The sequence below is a fragment of the Varanus komodoensis genome, unplaced genomic scaffold, assembly GCF_004798865.1.
Source record: "Varanus komodoensis strain SLA01 unplaced genomic scaffold, ASM479886v1 scaffold1, whole genome shotgun sequence".
In the NCBI taxonomy this organism is placed as follows: Eukaryota; Metazoa; Chordata; class Lepidosauria; order Squamata; family Varanidae; genus Varanus; species Varanus komodoensis.
Window position 1 is genome coordinate 113,358,779 of NW_025335268.1, and position 18,524 is coordinate 113,377,302.

The 18,524-nt window shown below is 42.5% G+C and overlaps 1 protein-coding gene across 1 annotated transcript in view; it reads right to left on the reverse strand.

Annotated features, from left to right (window-relative positions):
* CRYZ (crystallin zeta) overlaps window positions 1-18,524 on the reverse strand; it is a 28,454-nt gene that overhangs the window by 2,551 nt on the left and 7,379 nt on the right. Inside the window, exons 3-6 of the mRNA XM_044440901.1 lie at window positions 9,395-9,547; window positions 7,934-8,097; window positions 4,276-4,327; window positions 1,574-1,723 (exon numbers count right to left, since the gene is read on the reverse strand). Of these exons, the coding sequence (XP_044296836.1) occupies window positions 1,574-1,723; window positions 4,276-4,327; window positions 7,934-8,097; window positions 9,395-9,547 (519 nt within the window). The remainder of the gene's footprint in view (window positions 1-1,573; window positions 1,724-4,275; window positions 4,328-7,933; window positions 8,098-9,394; window positions 9,548-18,524) is intronic.

Genomic DNA, 18,524 nt, shown 5'->3' on the forward strand with positions numbered 1-18,524 from the left:
GAGAAATATCAACAACCTCAGATACGCAGATGATACCACTCTAATGGCAGAAAGTGAAGAGGAACGAAAGAGCCTCTTGATGTGGGTGAAAGAGGAGAGAGCAAAAATTGGCTTGAAACTCAACATTAAGAACACTAAGATCATGGCATCCACTCCTATCACTTTCTGCCAAATAGATGGGGAAGAAATGGAGGTAGTAACAGATTTTATTTTCCTGGGCTCCAAGATCACCACAGACGGTGACTGCAGCCTAGAAATTTAAAGACGCTTGCTCCTTGGGACGAAAGCTACGGCAAATCTACATACCATACTGAAAAGCAAAGTCATCACCCTGCCAACAAAAGTTCGTATAGTCAAAACTATGGTTTTCCAGGTTGCAATGTATGGCTGTGGAAGCTGGACCATAATGAAGACTGAGCACCAAAGAACTGAGGCCTTTGAATTGTGGTGCTGGAGATGACTCCTGAGAGTCCTTGCACTGCAAAGAGAGCAAACCAGTCAATCTTAAAGGAAATCAACCCTGACTGCTCTTTGGAAGGCCAGATACTGAAGATGAAACTCAAATACTTTGGCCACCTAATGTGAAATAACAACTCATTGGAGAAGACCCTGATGCTGGCAACGATTGATGGCAAAAGAAGAAGGGGTCGACAAAGGATGAGGTGGCTAGATAGAGTTACTGGGGCAGTGGATGTGAGCTTGGGTGGACTCCAAAGGATGGTGGAGGACAGGAGAGACTGGAGGAATGTTGTCCGTGGGGTCGTGAGGGGTTGGGCATGACTGCAACTAACAACAACAACAACAAAAGCTAGCATTTGACTATTATTGCAATAATAAATAATCTCCTTCTTAGTAAATCTGGCATTGGCATAACACTCTCTGGAAATCTTTAAAAAGAAAAACTACTGCCAGGGCAACACAGACACAATCCCAGAGCTTCTACTTTTCACTAAAAAGTAACAATCTAGGTGCATGCCAATCAAACTTCATCCATTAGCTAGAGAAGGAGTAGTTGTAGAGAACTTGCTTGTCCCTTCCCAGAAAGCACACTCCACTCCAACTACCAGCTACCCTGATACTGCAGAGGTGAGAAGCACCCTCTGGCCTCTATCCAAGCAAGGCCACATGGAAGGTAAAATCAGCCTACCCCCAGCCTGGTGTACATGCCTGCTTACAATTCACCACTTTGTTTTGGCACTGTCAAACTGATCTTGCTGTTCCATCTGAATGGGCCATATAAATAATAATCTAACTGAGAATTATGTGAACTAATACCAGCAGAACAAGTTATTTAAGCCAAAGGTAATAATGCTATCAGCACCACTTTATTGCAACATTCTTCACAAATTCATTCAGAAAGACACTAATTGAAACTAAAGAGTTTCAATTTTAAGACAGCAATGCTATGCCCACTTTGCAATAAGTTCCACTAACCTCATTTACCATCATGTAAGCATGCCTAGAATCATGCACTAAAGCTGCTACTGGTATCTATTTGTCTGGGAATAACACCCACTGAATTAGATAGGATTTACTTCTGAATAGATTGGCATGTGATTCTGTTCTAAGTTACCTTAATTTCAGCCAAATAACCCTTCTTCCCATGATTAAATACTTTGTGCACTCCATTTTTCAAAACAAGTTTCATTCCTTCCTCAGTTCCAGCTGTGCCCAGCACCTTCAAGCCATAAGCTCTTGCAATCTGGCATGCTGCAATTCCAACCTAGAAAATGAAAGTGTGAAAGAGAGAGATGAAGTGGATAAAGAGCATTGACATTTCCAACACAGGCATATTAAAATAACACAGATATTCCACAATACTGTTTTGACAACAATCCTTTCGAATGTGAGACTTTCAACACCATGGCAGAAGTTCCTTAATCAGTTTTACCAAGTTTGCCCAAGTTCTCTGTGCTTTTAAAGTTAACCTCTGAAGTGCTTTGAAAGGTAGTGCAAACAAACATCCCTGAAACAAGATCAGGGGAATCAGTAATTAAATGTACAGTCCTATGGCTGCCAGTCACTGTCTAGACAGTCATAGGAAAATGAAGAGCATTAAAATCAGCGCCCCCTCCTGCCACCCTCACAGCCTGTGCAGTTCTTTCTCCAAATTCTCCAACTTCTATTTGTGGCTCCAAATTCTCAAGTGCAACCGCGGTATGAGGCACCTTCTTATGTTCATCTAGTAATTGCTCAAAAGTAATGGATCAAAAGTATCTAGGAGAAAGCAAGCTCTGCTGCCAGCTAAAGCAGAATGGACAATTATGGAAGTTCAGTAGGCCATTTTCACTGTTCCAAACATCGTCTCCCCTTCACGGATCACTGCCTTGCCATGGTGAAGGGGCTTGTGTAGCACAATGAAGCTATGAGCTATGCCATACATGGGCACACAAGATGGACAGGTCACAGCAGAGAGCTCTGACAAAAGCTCATCCACTGGAGAAGGAAATGGCAATCCACTCCAGTATCCTTGTCATGAAAACCCCACGGATAGTATCAACAGGCAAAGAGATATGACACTGGAAGATGAGCCCCTCAGGTTGGAAGGTGCCCAATGTGCTACTGGGGAATAACAGAGGATAAGTACTAGTAGCACCAGAAAGAATGAAGCAACTGGGTCAAAGCCGAAAGGACAATCAGTTGTGGATGTATCTGGTGGTGAAAGGAAAGTCTGATGCTGCAAAGAACATTAGAGCATAGGAACCTGGAATGTAAGATCTATGAATCAAGGCAAGGTGGAGGTGGTCAACATGAGATGACAAGATTAAACATCGACAGCTTGGGAATCAGTGAACTAAAATGGACAGGAATGGGTGAATTTAATTCAGATGACCATCAGGTATACTACTGTGGGCAAGAATCCCTCAGAAGAAATGGAGTAGCCTTCATAGTCAATAAAAGAGTAGGAAAAGCAGTACTGGGATACAGTCTCCAAAATGACAGAATGATCTCAGTTCGAATCGAAGGCAAACCATTTAATATTACAGTAGTCCAAGTCTATGCCCCAACCACTGATGCTGAAGAGGCTGAAGTTGACCAGTTCAAGAAGGCCTACAAGACCTTCTTGAAATAACACCAAAAATGATGTGCTTATCATCATGAGAGAATGGAATGCTAAAGTAGGAAGCCAAAAGATAACCAGAATAACAGGAAAGTTTGGCCTTGGAGTACCAAATGAAGCAGGACAAAAGCCGGAAGAATTTTGTCAAGAGAACATGCTGTTCATAGCAAACAAAAAGCAGAGACATCACCCTGCTGACAAAAGTTTGTATACTCAAGGCTATGGGTTTCCTGGTTGCAATGTATGGCTGTGAAAGCTGGACTATAAGGAAGGCTGAGTGTCGAAGAATTGAGGCCTTTGAATTGTGGTACTAGAGAAGACTCCTGCCAGTTCCTTGGACTGCAAGGAGATCAAACCAGTCAGTCTTAGAGGAGATCAACACTGACTGCTCTTTAGAAGGCCAGATACTGAAGATGAAACTCAAATACTTTGGCCAACTAATGAGAAGGAAGTTCTCACTGGAGAAGACCCTAATGCTGGGAACAATAGATTGTAAAAGAAGAAGGGGACAGCAGAGAATGAGGTGGCTACATGGAGTCACTGAAGCAGTTGGTGTGAGCTTAAGTGGACTCTGGGGGATGGTGGAGGACAGGAAGGCCTGGAGGAATGTTGTCCACGGGGTCACGATGGGTCAGATGTGACTTCACAACTAGCATAGCATAACCATCGCCTCCATCACATGGTTGCTAAAAACAAAGGAAATACAAAAATATTGCTATGAAGCACCAAGAGTCAGAACTAGCTTGTCTGCTCTAGACACCAGTTTGTTTTCCAAAAATATATACTTTATGTGTTGGGAAGCTGTGGATGCCACATGTGGCTCAGCCCCAATCTATAGAACTCAGCAGTATTGATTTCTCATGTTGTGTTCACAACCATAAAAAGCAATGTTCAAAATGCTCACATTCACATTTTTTCCCATTATCAGGGCCACAGAATCTCAGAGAGGGAATTTAAACTGTATACCACATGAATCTCACAGCCATAGATCAGGAACAACCTTCCTGACAATTATCTTCAACAAGCATCATATTTTTACTTCAAATGAAAATTTTAGAACTACTGTATCATGTGCACTGAACTGTAATAATCATTCTTCATAAGCAGAAGAAACCATCAAGCCTCCTAGCATCACATGTTGTTCTACTTTACACTTTAAAAAGCATTCTAATCAGATGTACCCCTCTTATAGGATCATTTCCCATAATACTTACTCCTCCACTTGCTCCATGGACTAACACAGTTTCCCCTGCTTTAGCAGATCCTCTGGAAAAATACACAGAACATTTGCAACATAAGAAATGTTTGATTGCACAACATCATACATCCAATGATGTAGCTCTTGTGTTTTTTGAACAGTCAAGATTAGATATATGGAGGTCTATTGGAAATCCAGAAAAAAAATTCGGGAAAGGGGTTCTTCTTCCCCTCACTCCTAGACATGTGTTCTTAGAAAACGGAACAGCTTTGGATTATGAAATATATTTTTTTAGAATTTAAGGCAAGGCATTGATATATTGTTACTCCCTGCAAAGTATTTCTAAAAAATGATACACTAAAACTTTTATAAAAAGGCTTAGGGGTATGAAATAACTGGAAATGATGCAGACATGGTAAAAATATTCCTTAAATCCTATGTAAAAATCCCAGCATAGTTATTTCTTCCATCCCCTAGTAAAGTTATCGATTTAATGAACTTAACGTATTTTTACTGACATTTAGGGATTCTCAGGTTCCCAACATGTGAATAGTCACCATTTCATATGCAAGAAAATATGCCTAGTTGATAATTTCAGCTTTGTTCCATGTGTCTGAACTTGCTCTAATTAGAGGTTACAGCAGTCAATTCACTGTAAACCCCATGGGGCATGAGAGAATGTCATAGAGAAATAAGTAGAGAACTGTTTTCCCCTGCAGAGGAAGACAGGACACATTCCAATGGAGCAAAGCTCAGGGAAACAAGGTTCAATCTGGATGCGAGAAAGTACTTCCTGACAGTTAGGACTCCGAGTGTGTGCAATGGGCTTCCAAGGGAAGTGGTTGAAGCCCCATCGGTGAAGGATAGGCTGGACATGCACATGGTAGGCATGCCATGAGGAGAGCTGGCTGGAGCTGGGGGCCAGACTAGATGGCCCAGGAGGCTCCTTCTGAATTGCTCTGTTTCAGTGTCTTTAATGTAGACTAACACTTAAGACAAACACTACCAGAAGAAGTGATGGAAAAGCACATAGGTTAACTTGTATTGCTTTCTTTAAAAATTACCTTTATAAGAGTTAGGTCTATGGAACTCTCTTCCCCAGTTCTGTAATGAAGTTAGAATGCTGCCTCAGCTACAAAAATCTTTTAACTGCTGCATCTAAAATAACTCTCACTACCTGAAAGAAATTCAGTAGCCTGGTTCCTATGGCACAGGTGTGGGAGTAAGAAAGCTTGCAGAATGAACAAGAGGTAACATGTTACTGGAAATTGTTCACAGACATGAATAAAACATCATTTTTCAAATAATAGCTTGATATAGCTTAAGGGGTCTTAAATTAAATATGGTTGCTTACTATTCCAAAGCTGAGTCTTTCCCAGCTAAATAAAATCTCAGTAGTTTTTCCTTTGTATCAGATTTCCCTAAACTCTGCTCCACCAGCAGATACAGACACACATATGGGTTCAGGAATTTCCCTAACCTTCCATACAAACATGAACAGATGCTATATCAGTCTTCCTGTTCTTCCTGCTTCTTCTGGATTCTAAGAAGATTCAGATGAAGTTCTCTATGATCAGATATACAAGAGGAACCTAAAATGTATTCTGTTTACCTTAGTCTGCTGATAAAATAATTGTGTTTGGCAAAATTTAAAGTATATTCAGACAATAATTACAAATGTAATTGCACTTACTTTTAACAGATGCTAAAAAAAAACCATGAGCCAACTAAATTACACACACCCATACACCCCTATATGTTTCTAAAGCAGTCTTTTGCAACCTGGTGACCTCCAGATGTTTTGGACTACAGTGCTCAGGATTTTGGGCCACAGAACATGCTGCCTGATGCTGATGGGAACTAGAAATCCCCAAAGAGTGTTTTAAAGGATAGCTGTTGCTTATTTTCCCTATTTTTTTCAATTTATTTCAAAACCCCAGGGTTTTTTTCCCCATTACTTCAGAATTTCTGGAAATTTTACATCTCTAGTCAAGACAACTTCAGTAGACTCTTAAGATTGGAATGGTCATTTATGATAACAATTGTCTTTCTGCTATGATTATCACTTATTTTCATGTAATAGTTTCAGTATGACTGCTGTTATGTCCATGCCTTAAACCTGTTCATCATGCAATGAAGAAAATACATAGCTATAAAAAAATTATCATACTATATCTCAGCTTTCCCAAGACATTGCCTTCTGGTTGTGTTACAGCTCCCATTCATTATCCTCACCAACATACCAATGACATTGTGAGAGAAACAGCGAGTAAACATGAGATCATAGACCCTACTAACAGCACTGTCAACAGAAAAAGCTTACACAAAATAAACATAAAAAATATAAATAAAGCTAGTCAGAAAGGACCTCTCAGGACATCTAGTTTGATTCATGGTTCCAGCTGGCTCCGATCATGTAATTCCCAACATGTGGTTGTCCAATCTTTCCTTGAACACCCTTCACTGATGGGGCCTCAACCACCTCTCTTGGAAGCCGATCCTAACTCTCAGGAAGTACTTCCTGACATCCAACCTGAAGCCTAGTTCCTTGAACTTTGCCCCACTGGACCACATCCTTTCCTCTACTGCAGGGAAGAACAGGTCATGGCTCTCCTCCACCTGACATCCCCTCACATACCTATAAGTCACTAAAAGATCCCATTGAAGTCTCCTCTTCCCCAGGTTGAAAAGACCCACTTCCCTCAATCTCATCTCATATGCCATCCCTCCCAATTCAGCAACCATTCTTGAGACACTGAACTGAACTGATTCTAACCTAGCTAATGTGGAGCCCAGAACTCCAGTACTCCAGTTATGGGTGCACCAGAGTTATGTAGAGTGGTACCAACATTCCTAGATCTGGAAGCCATGTTTCTGGCTATATATCCAAGGGTGGTGTTTGACTTCTTAACAGCCGCATCACACTGCTGGCTCATGTTCAGCCAGCTGTGGACAAGTATCCCAAGGTATCTCATTCACAAGTGCTGCTCTCCAGCCACTTGTCTCCCATCTTGTACCTGTGATGTCTATTCCTGTGTTCCAAGTGCAAGACCTTGCACTTATTGAATGCTCTCCTGTTGTCTCCTGCCCACTTACACAGCCTACCTGTTCCTCAGTTGTGGCCAGCACCCCCACTTTGGTATCATCTCCAAATTTAGTCAGCAGACTGGTTATCTCCTCCTCTAGGTCAGTGATAAAAGGAGTGAACAGAATCAATCCCAGAACTGAGCCTTGGGGGACATTCTGTCAAAGGCCTTGCTGAAATCCAGGTAAATCACATCTACAGCATCCCCGCCATCTAGTCACCTCAAAACCTTATCGCAGAATTTCACAAGGTTCATCTGGCAAGATCTGTTTTTATGGAATCCATGCTGCATGGCCACTAAACTTCCATCCCTATCTAGGGTTTCTAGAGCCTTTCCTACTGTGAGCCTTTTCATCATCTTTCAGCAGCCTTTGCCAAGCTTTTTAAAAATATGCTGTTACTGTATCTCCTCCTCCTTTCAGGGTCAAAAGGAAAAGAGTGGCAAGTCATCAAATGACTACATATCTGGTGCATTTTGGATTGAGGAATTAATAGAATGAAATATGTGATATGCAAAATCTCCAGAGAAAATCCAAGAAAGCCTGTATTTTAGTCACTGAAAATCAAGTTTTGTCCTGTGACATCTTACCTTTGAAAAAGAGCATGGTATGCAGTAAAATATGGTATCCCAATAGCTGCACCTTGCTTTAAGCTCAGTTTATCAGACAAGGAAAAAACTGTACCAGCAGATGCAACAGCATATTCTGCATAACCGCCAGAAATGGTACCAGCCGTAAAGACCCTGTCTCCTTTCTGCAGGAAAGAAAGTATTGCAAAATGTGACAAAATGCTTTCTGCAATATTTGTGTAACAGTTAAGAGGCATTTTCTTTCAAACTAAACAAAACCCAGTTGTACATGAAGTAAATGGGACAAGGAAAGACTACCCCACATCAGGGCCTGAAGATCCCATTACTCAATTTTTAATGTCATCTGTTGTGTCTAGAGAGCATCCCCAGACTATGCCATACTGTGTCAAATATGACCTGAATCAGGGATCTAGGGGGGGAAAATGGACTCCAGGCTTCTGGAAGAAATGCTTCCTTGCACTAAAGAATTGCTTAAGTTGTGCTTTAATGACCAGTAATTGTTAGAATACCAGGACAATGACAGATGAAGATGTGATTTTTGAGTTCAGCACTTAAGAAACATTTCAGATAAATCTTGATGTCTAAAAAGTCACTTACTTTGACTACTTATTTTACAAGGCAGCTACCTGGCACAAAGCCTTAAGCATGGTTATCACAGATTCAAATTCTAGGTTCAATCTATTGTGCTGGTGGAAGCAAGTTCAATGAAGTAGATCTCCCCATTCCCCCTGGAATCCTCCAGTAGTCCTCAGAAACCCACCACTACTGCCACTAGTCCACAGACAGTCATCCATAACCAGGAGGGGATGAGCTTTCCAGTGGAACAATATGGTAGGATACAATTCAAGAACATAGACATACATGCATATAAAGGAAGAACAAAAGGCTCAGGAACTTCAAAATATAATAATGCAACTGAAGCTCACAGCCAGACATTTGGTTGTGACTGCCTTATTTTCATGATACATATGCCATTCTAAGAAACCACACTGCAAGAAAGCAAGTGTGTAAAACTTTAGAAGGCTTATCATTCAGAGAAAGAGACAGCATTTCTGAACATCCTGGAAAATTAAGGTACATCACTATAATTAATATGTGCCTCCAAGCAGCAATTCTCAGGCAACAGTAGGTGATATTACATCAGAAGCAAATTAACAGCCAGCAATATTTAGAAAGCAAGATGGAACTGTGCCTGGAGTAATTTAATTTACCAAGACTATATATCAGAGGAGATTTAACTATTTGATAAAGAATGATGCACTGTGGCCAAGGTATAGCAACAATCTTGCATTGAAATGGGGAAGCAGGAGGATGGAAATTCGGATGTATGGGAGGGACACAAATCATATCTAGGTCAGAATAGTGGTCTCTTTCAACCACAAGAGACCCTGCTTAGTTAACAAATCCTACATTATTTTTTGTAAGATACAGCTAATGGGCCACCAGTTTAAGACTGAATACCTTGAAAGCAGCTACATGTTCCCCAACTTCCTGTATGATTCCAGACACATCTGTACCAGGTGTGTAAGGTAAAGCTGGTTTTCTAGCATAAGTCCCAGAACGAATATAGGTGTCCACTGGGTTAATGCCACATGCATGAATATTAATGAGAACCTGGAGAGGAAAATGGTACTTGTTGAACCATTAAAACCAAAAGCAACAGAAGAACTTTCATTTGTGCAGTTTTGCTGAATTAACAATATCTTCAAAACACGAACAGCACAAATCATTTGTTAGATATTTTAAAAATTCAAGATTTTTTATATCAGGCAAACCAACATCCATCCCCTAAAGCAAATGTATCAGATCTTACTGGAACAGATTCACGGATTTACACAAAACCGTTATCAGAAATTATACAATTGGACCAGGCAAGCAATGGCTCCTTGAGCAATCAGGACTGCTTGCTTGATTGACTTCCATGAGATTTTAGACTCTGTTGAGCACTGCTTGGATTATAACTACCATATGGCCAAGAGAACCCCAAAAATCAGAATGAAAATACTTACCTTCCTTCTCAAGTCTTTCTCCTCTGGAGCAATATAAACACCTCTTCCTTACATTATAAGCTTGGAATAAAGGTAAGACCACAACTACTCCTCTAAGGCTCCCTTCTGACCTTAATACATTGCCTTCTACTGACTTAAATCTTACCTTTCAATATATCTCTTCCATTTATTGAAATATAGAAAAACATATTATATTATAAAAAGAATTCATGAGGTATGAAGACAACCTAATAAATACTGGCCATCCTATGTGAAAGCATGCAAATATTAACACAAGTAGAAACATAGAAACCAAACTCTATTTTGAACCAATTGAAGTATCCGGACCATCTTCAAGGGCCGCCCCACGTAGAGCGCGTTACAGAAGTCTAGTTGGGAAGTTACCAACGCGTTTGTCACTGTCGCCAGGCAGTTGTTCTCCAGGTAGGGACGCAGCTGATGGATCAGCCGAAGCTGAAAGAAAGCACTCCTCACCACCGCTGTTACCTGAGCTTCAGGTAAAAGCTCTGGGTCGAGGAGCACTCCCAAGCTGCAGACCTTGTCCCTAAGAGGGAGTGCAACCCCATTCAGGACAAGGTCAAGGTCCCCTTCCCTGAAGCCCTAACCGCCTACCAAGAAGACCTCCGTCTTGTCTGGATTGAGCTTTAGTTTATTGGCCCTCATCCAGCCCATTACCTCAGCCAGGCACCCGTTCAGTACAGCCACTGCCTCACCTGGATTGGTAGAAAATGAGAGGTAGAGCTGGGTATCATCAGCATACTGATGATTCCACAGCCCACACCTCCTAATGACCTCTCCCAGCGGTTTCATGTAGATGTTAAATAGCAAAGGGGACAAAATGAATCCCTGCGGTACTCCACGGCATAACTACCATGGCGCAGAGCCATAGTCCCCCAGCATCACCTTATGGAATCAGCCATTGAGATAGGAGTGGAACCACTGCAAGGCAGTGCCTCCAACCCCCAATCCCGCTAGCCTATCCAGAAGGATACCATGGTCGATGGTATCGAAAGCCACTGAGAGGTCCAGGAGAACCAACACGGATGCACTCCCCCTGTCTCTCTCCCTGCGCAGGTCATCATACAGGGCGACCAAGGCAGATTCAGTACCATACCCGGGACTGAAGCCAGACTGAAATAGATCTAGATAATCAGTTTCATCCAAGAGTGCTTGGAGTTGTCCTGCTCCAACCTGCTCCAACACCTTGCCCAAAAACAGGATGTTGGCCACTGGTCTATAATTAGTGGCCATCTCTGGATCCAGGGACGCCTTCTTCAGGACTGGTCAGACTACCACATCCTTTAAAGGGACAGGTACCCGGCCGTCCCTCAGAGAGGCGTTAACCACTTCCAGGATCCAGGTCCCTATTCCGTGCTTGGCGTGTTAATTAGCCAAGATGGGCAAGGGTCCAATAGGCAGGTGGTGGGACGTACTCGTCCAAACACCTTGTCCACATCATCAGGCCGCAGTAACTGAAACTCATCCATCAATTTTGGACCAGACGGCAACATTGGTATCTTCCCAGAAGCCTCTGGGTCACTAGTGGAGTCCAGCTCATGAAGAATCTGAGCGATTTTCTCCCTAAAATGCTTGGCAAAGTCGTCACAGCAGGCCTTCGAGGGTGGTACAGGATCTTTCTTAGGGCCAGGATGAACCAGCCCTTGTACCACCCGAAAAAGCTCCGCTGGACAGCATTGTGGGGAGGCAATGGAAATGGAGAAGAATTTCTTTTTCGCCGCCCTCACCGCCACAGCACAGGCCCAATAATGGGCTCTTAAGTGTGTTCGGTCAGATTCATCCCATGATTTCCTCCACCTACGCTCTAGACATCTCCCAAACTGCTTCATCACCCGCAATTCAGGTGTATACCAAGGGGAAGAGTGGGCTCTGCCTGGGGGGAGAGGATGCTTGGGAGCGATCGTGTCAATAGCCCTGGTCATTTCCCCATTCCATAGTTCGACCAGAGCATCGACAGGAGCACCAGTCTTGTCAACTGGAAACTCCCCCAGGGCCTTCAGGAATCCGTCTGGATCCATCCAGCTCCAGGGCTGGACCCACACAATCAGGGCACACCCTTACAGAGGAAAAGGCCGCTCTCGAGCACAAACCTCACCAGGAAGTGATCTGACCATGACAGGGGTGTAAGACACAAATTCCTCACCCTCAGACCACCCTCTTCCTGCCCCGTCGAGAAAACCAGGTCCAGAGTGTGTCCACGTTCATGGGTCGGGCCTATGACATGTTGAGACAGCCCCATGGCCTCCATGGAGGCCATGAAATCCTGAGCCACCCCGGTCAGAACAGTCTCAGCATGGACATTGAAGTCCCCCAGGACCAACATCCTGGGAGTCCTCAACACCAGGTCCGAGACGATCTCCGTCAGCTCAGGCAGGGAGTCTGTTGGGCAGAAGGGTGCACGGTACACCAACAGAATCCCCAATCTGTCTCGGTCGCCCAACACCAAGTAGAGGCACTCTAGCCCCAGCCTCAAGGGAACTGGAAGCCCCGTGAGGGAGATGGAGGCTCGGTAAACCAAAGCAACCCCCCTCCCCTCCAGGCGTGGACGGTGCTGAACTAGATACCCGGGCGGGCACATTTGAGAGAGGGCGACATCCCCCCGCTCTCCGGCCCAGGTCTCTGCTATGCAAGCCAGGTCGGCCCCCTCATCCACAATCAGGTCGTGGATGAGGGATGATTTGTTGTGGACTGACCTGGCATTAAGCAGCAGCACTGTCAGGCCCGGGGGGCGGTTGACAAGACTACCTGGAACCCTCTGTCTGGGGGTAGAACCAGTTTCTTGAGTCTCTTGCCCAACGCCTCAAAGTCCTGAATAATCCCACCCAGCCCCTGCCTGGCTGAGTTGTTCGATCCCATGTGGATCACCAGAAGTGGTCAATGACCCCCGCCCCCTGGGGAAGAAGTGCCATCCTGTCCATCACACTCTGGATGTGTGCACCTAACAGACAGCAGACTTCCCTCACCTCAGGATCCATCTGGCACACTGTTGCCTTGGTACCCCTTAGTAAGGAGTCCCCAACAACAACAACCTGCCTTGCTTGATGCCCTGTAGAGAAAGGGGGCTGTGGCTCAGCAGTCACTTCTCCAGCAGCAGCCCTCTGGCCAAGTTTGACCCCTGGCCAGGCTTCCCGAGCAGACTGATCCCCTAGGAAACCCATAGCCTATTCTAGCAGAGAAAATCAATTTTCTCAGCCTCAGATCAACACCAGCTGACAGAAAAGGTGGTACCAGTGGCGCCAGCCTTTGTGTCCTATACGTGACATTCTTCCATGTCTCCCTGGCTGGTTCCTTGGTGGCCCCTCCATCTTCTTGCTATCTGGAAGAGGGCTGTTCTCGGTTGATCTGGAGGACCCCCTGGGCAATGTCCAGGAATTGCTCCCCCTCCTTATTTCCTTAGGGAGGTAACTGCACTGTCTAGACCAGCGGTTCCCAAACTTTTTCGGTCATGGAACCTTCCTGAAGACATTTTTTTCCTGCAGAATCCTAACTCTATCCCTGATTTTTACTAAGCATTGTGAACCCACAACATTCTTCCATTTTTCATCGCTGCTATTGCCTTTACTATGTTATGCTTTTGTGTGACATAGTAAGTTTGGAAACAAAGAGAAAACATTTTAAATATAACAAATGAAGAAAGTGATTCTATGGTGATTGTAACATTCTGTTGCTCTGGAGTAGCCACCTCCCATGGCCCCCTGGGTGAATCCACACCCAGAACTCCCCAGGCCCAACAATCAGGGACCAGACAAAGTGGATTCAGCATATGCTCATCCAAGTACTTAGGGAAAACAGAACTTTATTGAACATAAAACACACAATAAGAGTGGAGAATTTACAAAAATGAACATGAAACAAGACAGACACACACACAGAGGGAAGGAAAAGGAAATTGGAGAGCAGCATAGAAATACAGAATTCAAATCCTAAATGTAATTTCCAGGCCCTTTGACCATTTCAGACTTAAAATAACAAAACTTGGTGACCTATCACTAATACAAGATAGAATACTTAGCATAGCTTTCTCATGAGTAGAGTAGCATGGTACAGACAGAGAGAGACTCCAGCAGCAACTGATTGCTCTCCAATGAGAGAACACCCACCAGCCTGAGGCTCTCCTTTTATCCCCTCCCCCACAAGCAATCAGAGCCCTTGGTTCCATGGGGTGATATTTCCTGAGTATTCCCAGGTAGGAACCAATCAACTTGATGACCCTCACCTCTCCAATGCCCTTCCTGTGGGAACATGAACTGCCCTATCCCTTAATGATTTGCAAGCTCTTTGATGTTTTCCCAGTCCCCACTCTGTCTAGCCCAGGCACTAGAGTACCTTGGAATGCCACCTGAACTTTAAACATCCAAGTCTTGTGCTAACTCCTTCCAACCCCTTGGGACACTGAGCCCTCTCCGCTACACTAATATCCCAAATGAATTCTTTTGATTATTCTCAAGACAATGCAGTAGAATCCTAGGAACCAAATGACATGATGCATTGCCTTGTCTGCTGCTTGGAAACCAACTGACAACCAAATAGTTAGCCTTGTATTGTTTCATTTTAAATTTGATTTTTGAGATTTTTTGTAGAACTCCTACAAGGCTTTCATATAAACCAGGGTTATGCAGAACTCAGTTTGGGAACTGCTGCTCTAGACTCTTCATTTTCTCCTCAAGAAGGGACAGCAACTTGCACTAAGTGCAAGTGTATTTTGGCTCCTCCTGGGGGAGGTAGACAAATACAGCACAGGTACTGCAACACCTGCCACCCCTGCTATGGCCTTCTCATGGTCTGGCATAGCCCACCCTTCAGCGATCCTTTTATCTACTTCCCCCTGTCCCTGGTTTGTCTTGCCTACACTGCCCTCACTTGAGGCTGGATACCCTGTTCCCTCAGGGAAACAAAGTCCCTGGGGTAGAGAGTCCCCAGGCAACCTGGGCCATGACTAAGGGACGCAAACAAAGAATGACACCAATGGCTGCGCTGGGCCAAAAGCAGGCCCTGTGAGCAGCCTGCACCTAGCCTCCCCCCCTTCCACTTCACCAGGAATCACACCAGGCCTACATTGACACAGTCGGGCCTATGTTGACACAGTCGGGACTCCCAGCTCCTCCTTTTCCTTCCCCAGATCCAGTGGTGCTCTTCCATACTCCCCCTGCCTTCTTGAGTTTCTCCTTGCTCTGCCCTGCTGTGACCGCTGCTGCTGGAATCCAAAAAGGATCAGGACAGTCAATGGTTGAGAAGGTGAGAAAAAACCTCCTAATGCCTCATTAAGAGTAACAAGAAAAACCCAGAGATAGTAGATGGTTGTGGATGCAATTTGATCCTACTGCCTGAGAAGAGCTTAATAAGGTGGTACTGATTTACAGATTGTAAAATAATACAATTTTTAAACTCCTACTGAAAAAGATCTAGCTTCAGTGGGTGGACAGATCATGACTGTGTCTGTCTAAAACGGAGACTGTGATGAAAAACATTCAGGAGAAAGAACTTTAAAACTTAAAGCTAATTTAAGAGACTGGCTTACAGACTGTAAAAGTTTCAACAGTTAAAACTTAATTAGATTCAGTAAAGCTCCAGTATATAGATATAGTAACACTAACGGGACTGGCTTGTGGTCTGTGAAAGAAAGTAAAAGCTTCATTTTCAATTGTTTGAAGTGTTCAGTGAATTTGAATCAAGTAAACTATAAAGACATATTTAAAGTGGATTTATATGACTATTTAAAAAGCTGTAAACAATGGAGATTGTGATGAGTTGAATTGCTGAGCAACCAATACATATTGTTGAGTCAAGAGGAAAAGAAAACAATAACAAATATGCCACTGAGAGTTCCCTCAGTTGAATGAATCATTTTAAAACTGAATGATTTGACATGGATATACAGCTCCATCTGTTGAACAGATGCTGAATAGCTATTTTTTAATTTGGTGGAAGATGCAACAGGGCTAGATATTAAAGAAGCTAATAATTTAAGAAGATAACGAAATAAACAAGTGGAAATTTTGGAGGGACAAGTAAAATGTTGTAGAAAAAAATATATTGAAAACAGGAATATAAATGTTTTAACAATAATTCAAGCTAAAAGAAAAGAATGGCAAAATATTGAAACTGAAACTGAAAAAATATAGAGAAATTTAATATACTTAGAAAGGGAATATTTTGAATTTAGTAAGAAGAATTTGAGGTTGTTCGCTAGAGCCATTGGAAACTATGTTAATGTGGCTCAAAGCTAAAAATTTTATTGGGTTAGTTAAAGATGAGAGTGGTTAACAGTGTAATTTAACAAAAGATAAATTAGGGATGTTTTTTAGACTTTTTTCTAAGTTGTATTCAGGTGTGAAGTTGTCACTGGATGAAATCAGATCATACATAGAGAAGAATGTTGGGAAGAAACTACAGCAAATGGATAGGAAGCTGATGGAACAATTAGTTAGTGAGGAGGAGATAGACGCTATTACTGACAAGTTAAAAGCAGGGAAAACTCCTGGGACAGATGGTTTAGGCCCAGAGTATTATAATACTTTTAAAAAGATCTTGATTTCAAAACTAACGTCTTTGTTTAATAAAATATTGGAAGGAGGTAAGATGCCAGCATCTTGGAAATACTCTTCAAGACTTTTAATTCCAAAACCCAATACATTTTGACAGATTCTGCTTACAGACCTGTATCCTTGATAAATCAAGATGCAAAAATCGTTACAGCAATATTTGCAGAGGATGTGTAATTTTATTGGAAACTATGTTAATGTGGCTCAAAGCAGTTTTATAATAAGCAGGGAGATGGCAGATTTGACTAGAAGAGTATTAAATATATTTGAACATATACATAAGGAAAATTTGAAAGCTAGTATAATAGCATCAGACATTTTCAAAGCTTTTGACTGTGTGGAATGGCCAACTATAAAGACATTGATAGAAGTATTGGAGTTTGGTCCACAATTCAGAAATATAATAAATCAATTCTACTCAGAAAACTTTGCAACAGTGATAGTGAATGATGGTATACCAGACCAAATATTCCTAGGCCAAGATTCTAGACAGGCTTACCTTTTCTCTCCAATAGTGTTTGCTTCAACTATAGAACTGCTAGCGAATGGTATTACAAATGATAATTCAATAAAAGGTATAGGATCTGAGAATAAAATTAAGATCAGCTTATTTGCAGATGATACATTATTAACAGTAAAGGAACCAGCTAAGGTTATGGGTCAGATTAAAAAACATTTAACAGAATTTGGAGAAATGATGGGTTTACAAGTAAACTGGAACAAATCAGAGACGATACTATTTAATTGCAGTAATGTAGAAAAGGATGAGATTAAGAGCAAGATAGAAGTTCAGATAGTAAAATTATTATTTAGGTGTAAAGATTACAAAAAATTTGCAATGTTTAAAACAGAACCATTTTGATAAGTTAAAATAAGACATGAAAGAGAAAATGAATGATTTTAGAAAGATTGGTTTATCCTGGTTTGGTAGAATAACAGCATTTAAAATGAAGATTTTACCTAAGATTAATTTCTTGTTTATGATGTTGCCATTTCAGTTAACAGAAAAGATTTGAAAGAATAGCAAAACATGATTAATAAATTTGGTAATGGGGACAAAAAAGGAATAATTTAAAACAAGATGGTACATGCCACAGAAAATAGGGGGTTTAGTTATTCCCAATGTGAAACTGTATTATATAGCTAATCAACTGGGGCATATACCAGATATTATACTACATTTGCCTAAGATAATATGAGGCAAATTAGAACATCAAGATGTAGAGGGATCCTTGTTAAATATTTTTTCTTTATTTTGGTTCCTGACTCCGAGCAGAGCAGAGCAGAGCAAAGCCGAGCAAGCTGCCCCAGCTGGTCTTGGACCTCTGGGATACAAGCAGGTGAGCTGTCAGGGAGTGAGCAACCAGAGCAGGTGAACAAGGAAAGCAAATAAGAGTTTGGCAGAGGAGGAGTCCAGTGGAAGAGGAGACAAAGGGAAAACAGAGACAGACTTTTGTTTTTCTAAGAGACAACTGAAGGGAAGTTCCAGAATAGCTGGTTGCTGATTAACTGAAGGGGAGTGGCCTGATCAGCTAGCAGTAGTTGTGTGGGTAGGGTGATTCATTCTGGTTCCTGACTCCTGGTAGAGCACAGCAAGCAGCCCCAGATGGTCTAGGGCCTCTAGGATACAAGTAGCCAAGCTCCCAGGGAGAGAGCAAACAGGAGTTTGGCGGAGGAGGTCGCTAACATTTTCCTCCTTTGTTTCTCTTCTTTATTTCACCTTAATTCCCCTCCCTGCCACATGTGCACACACACTTGTTTTCTTCCTTGTAGGAATTTACTAGTAGGACTGTGTTACTAACCTTTGGTGAAGACATTCAAAAGTACCAATTGTTACAACAGCCCCCTCCCTCAAGACAGGATCACTAAAGTTACACAAACAATGGACCAAGGAGACTCCACAGTGGTGGTGGACCACAACAACAGCAACAGCTGCATACTAGCCCTGTTACAAGAAGAGGTGGGAGCATTGGAGCAGTGAGTGTCCACCTTCCAGATAATAAAAGAAAATAAAAGGTTTTA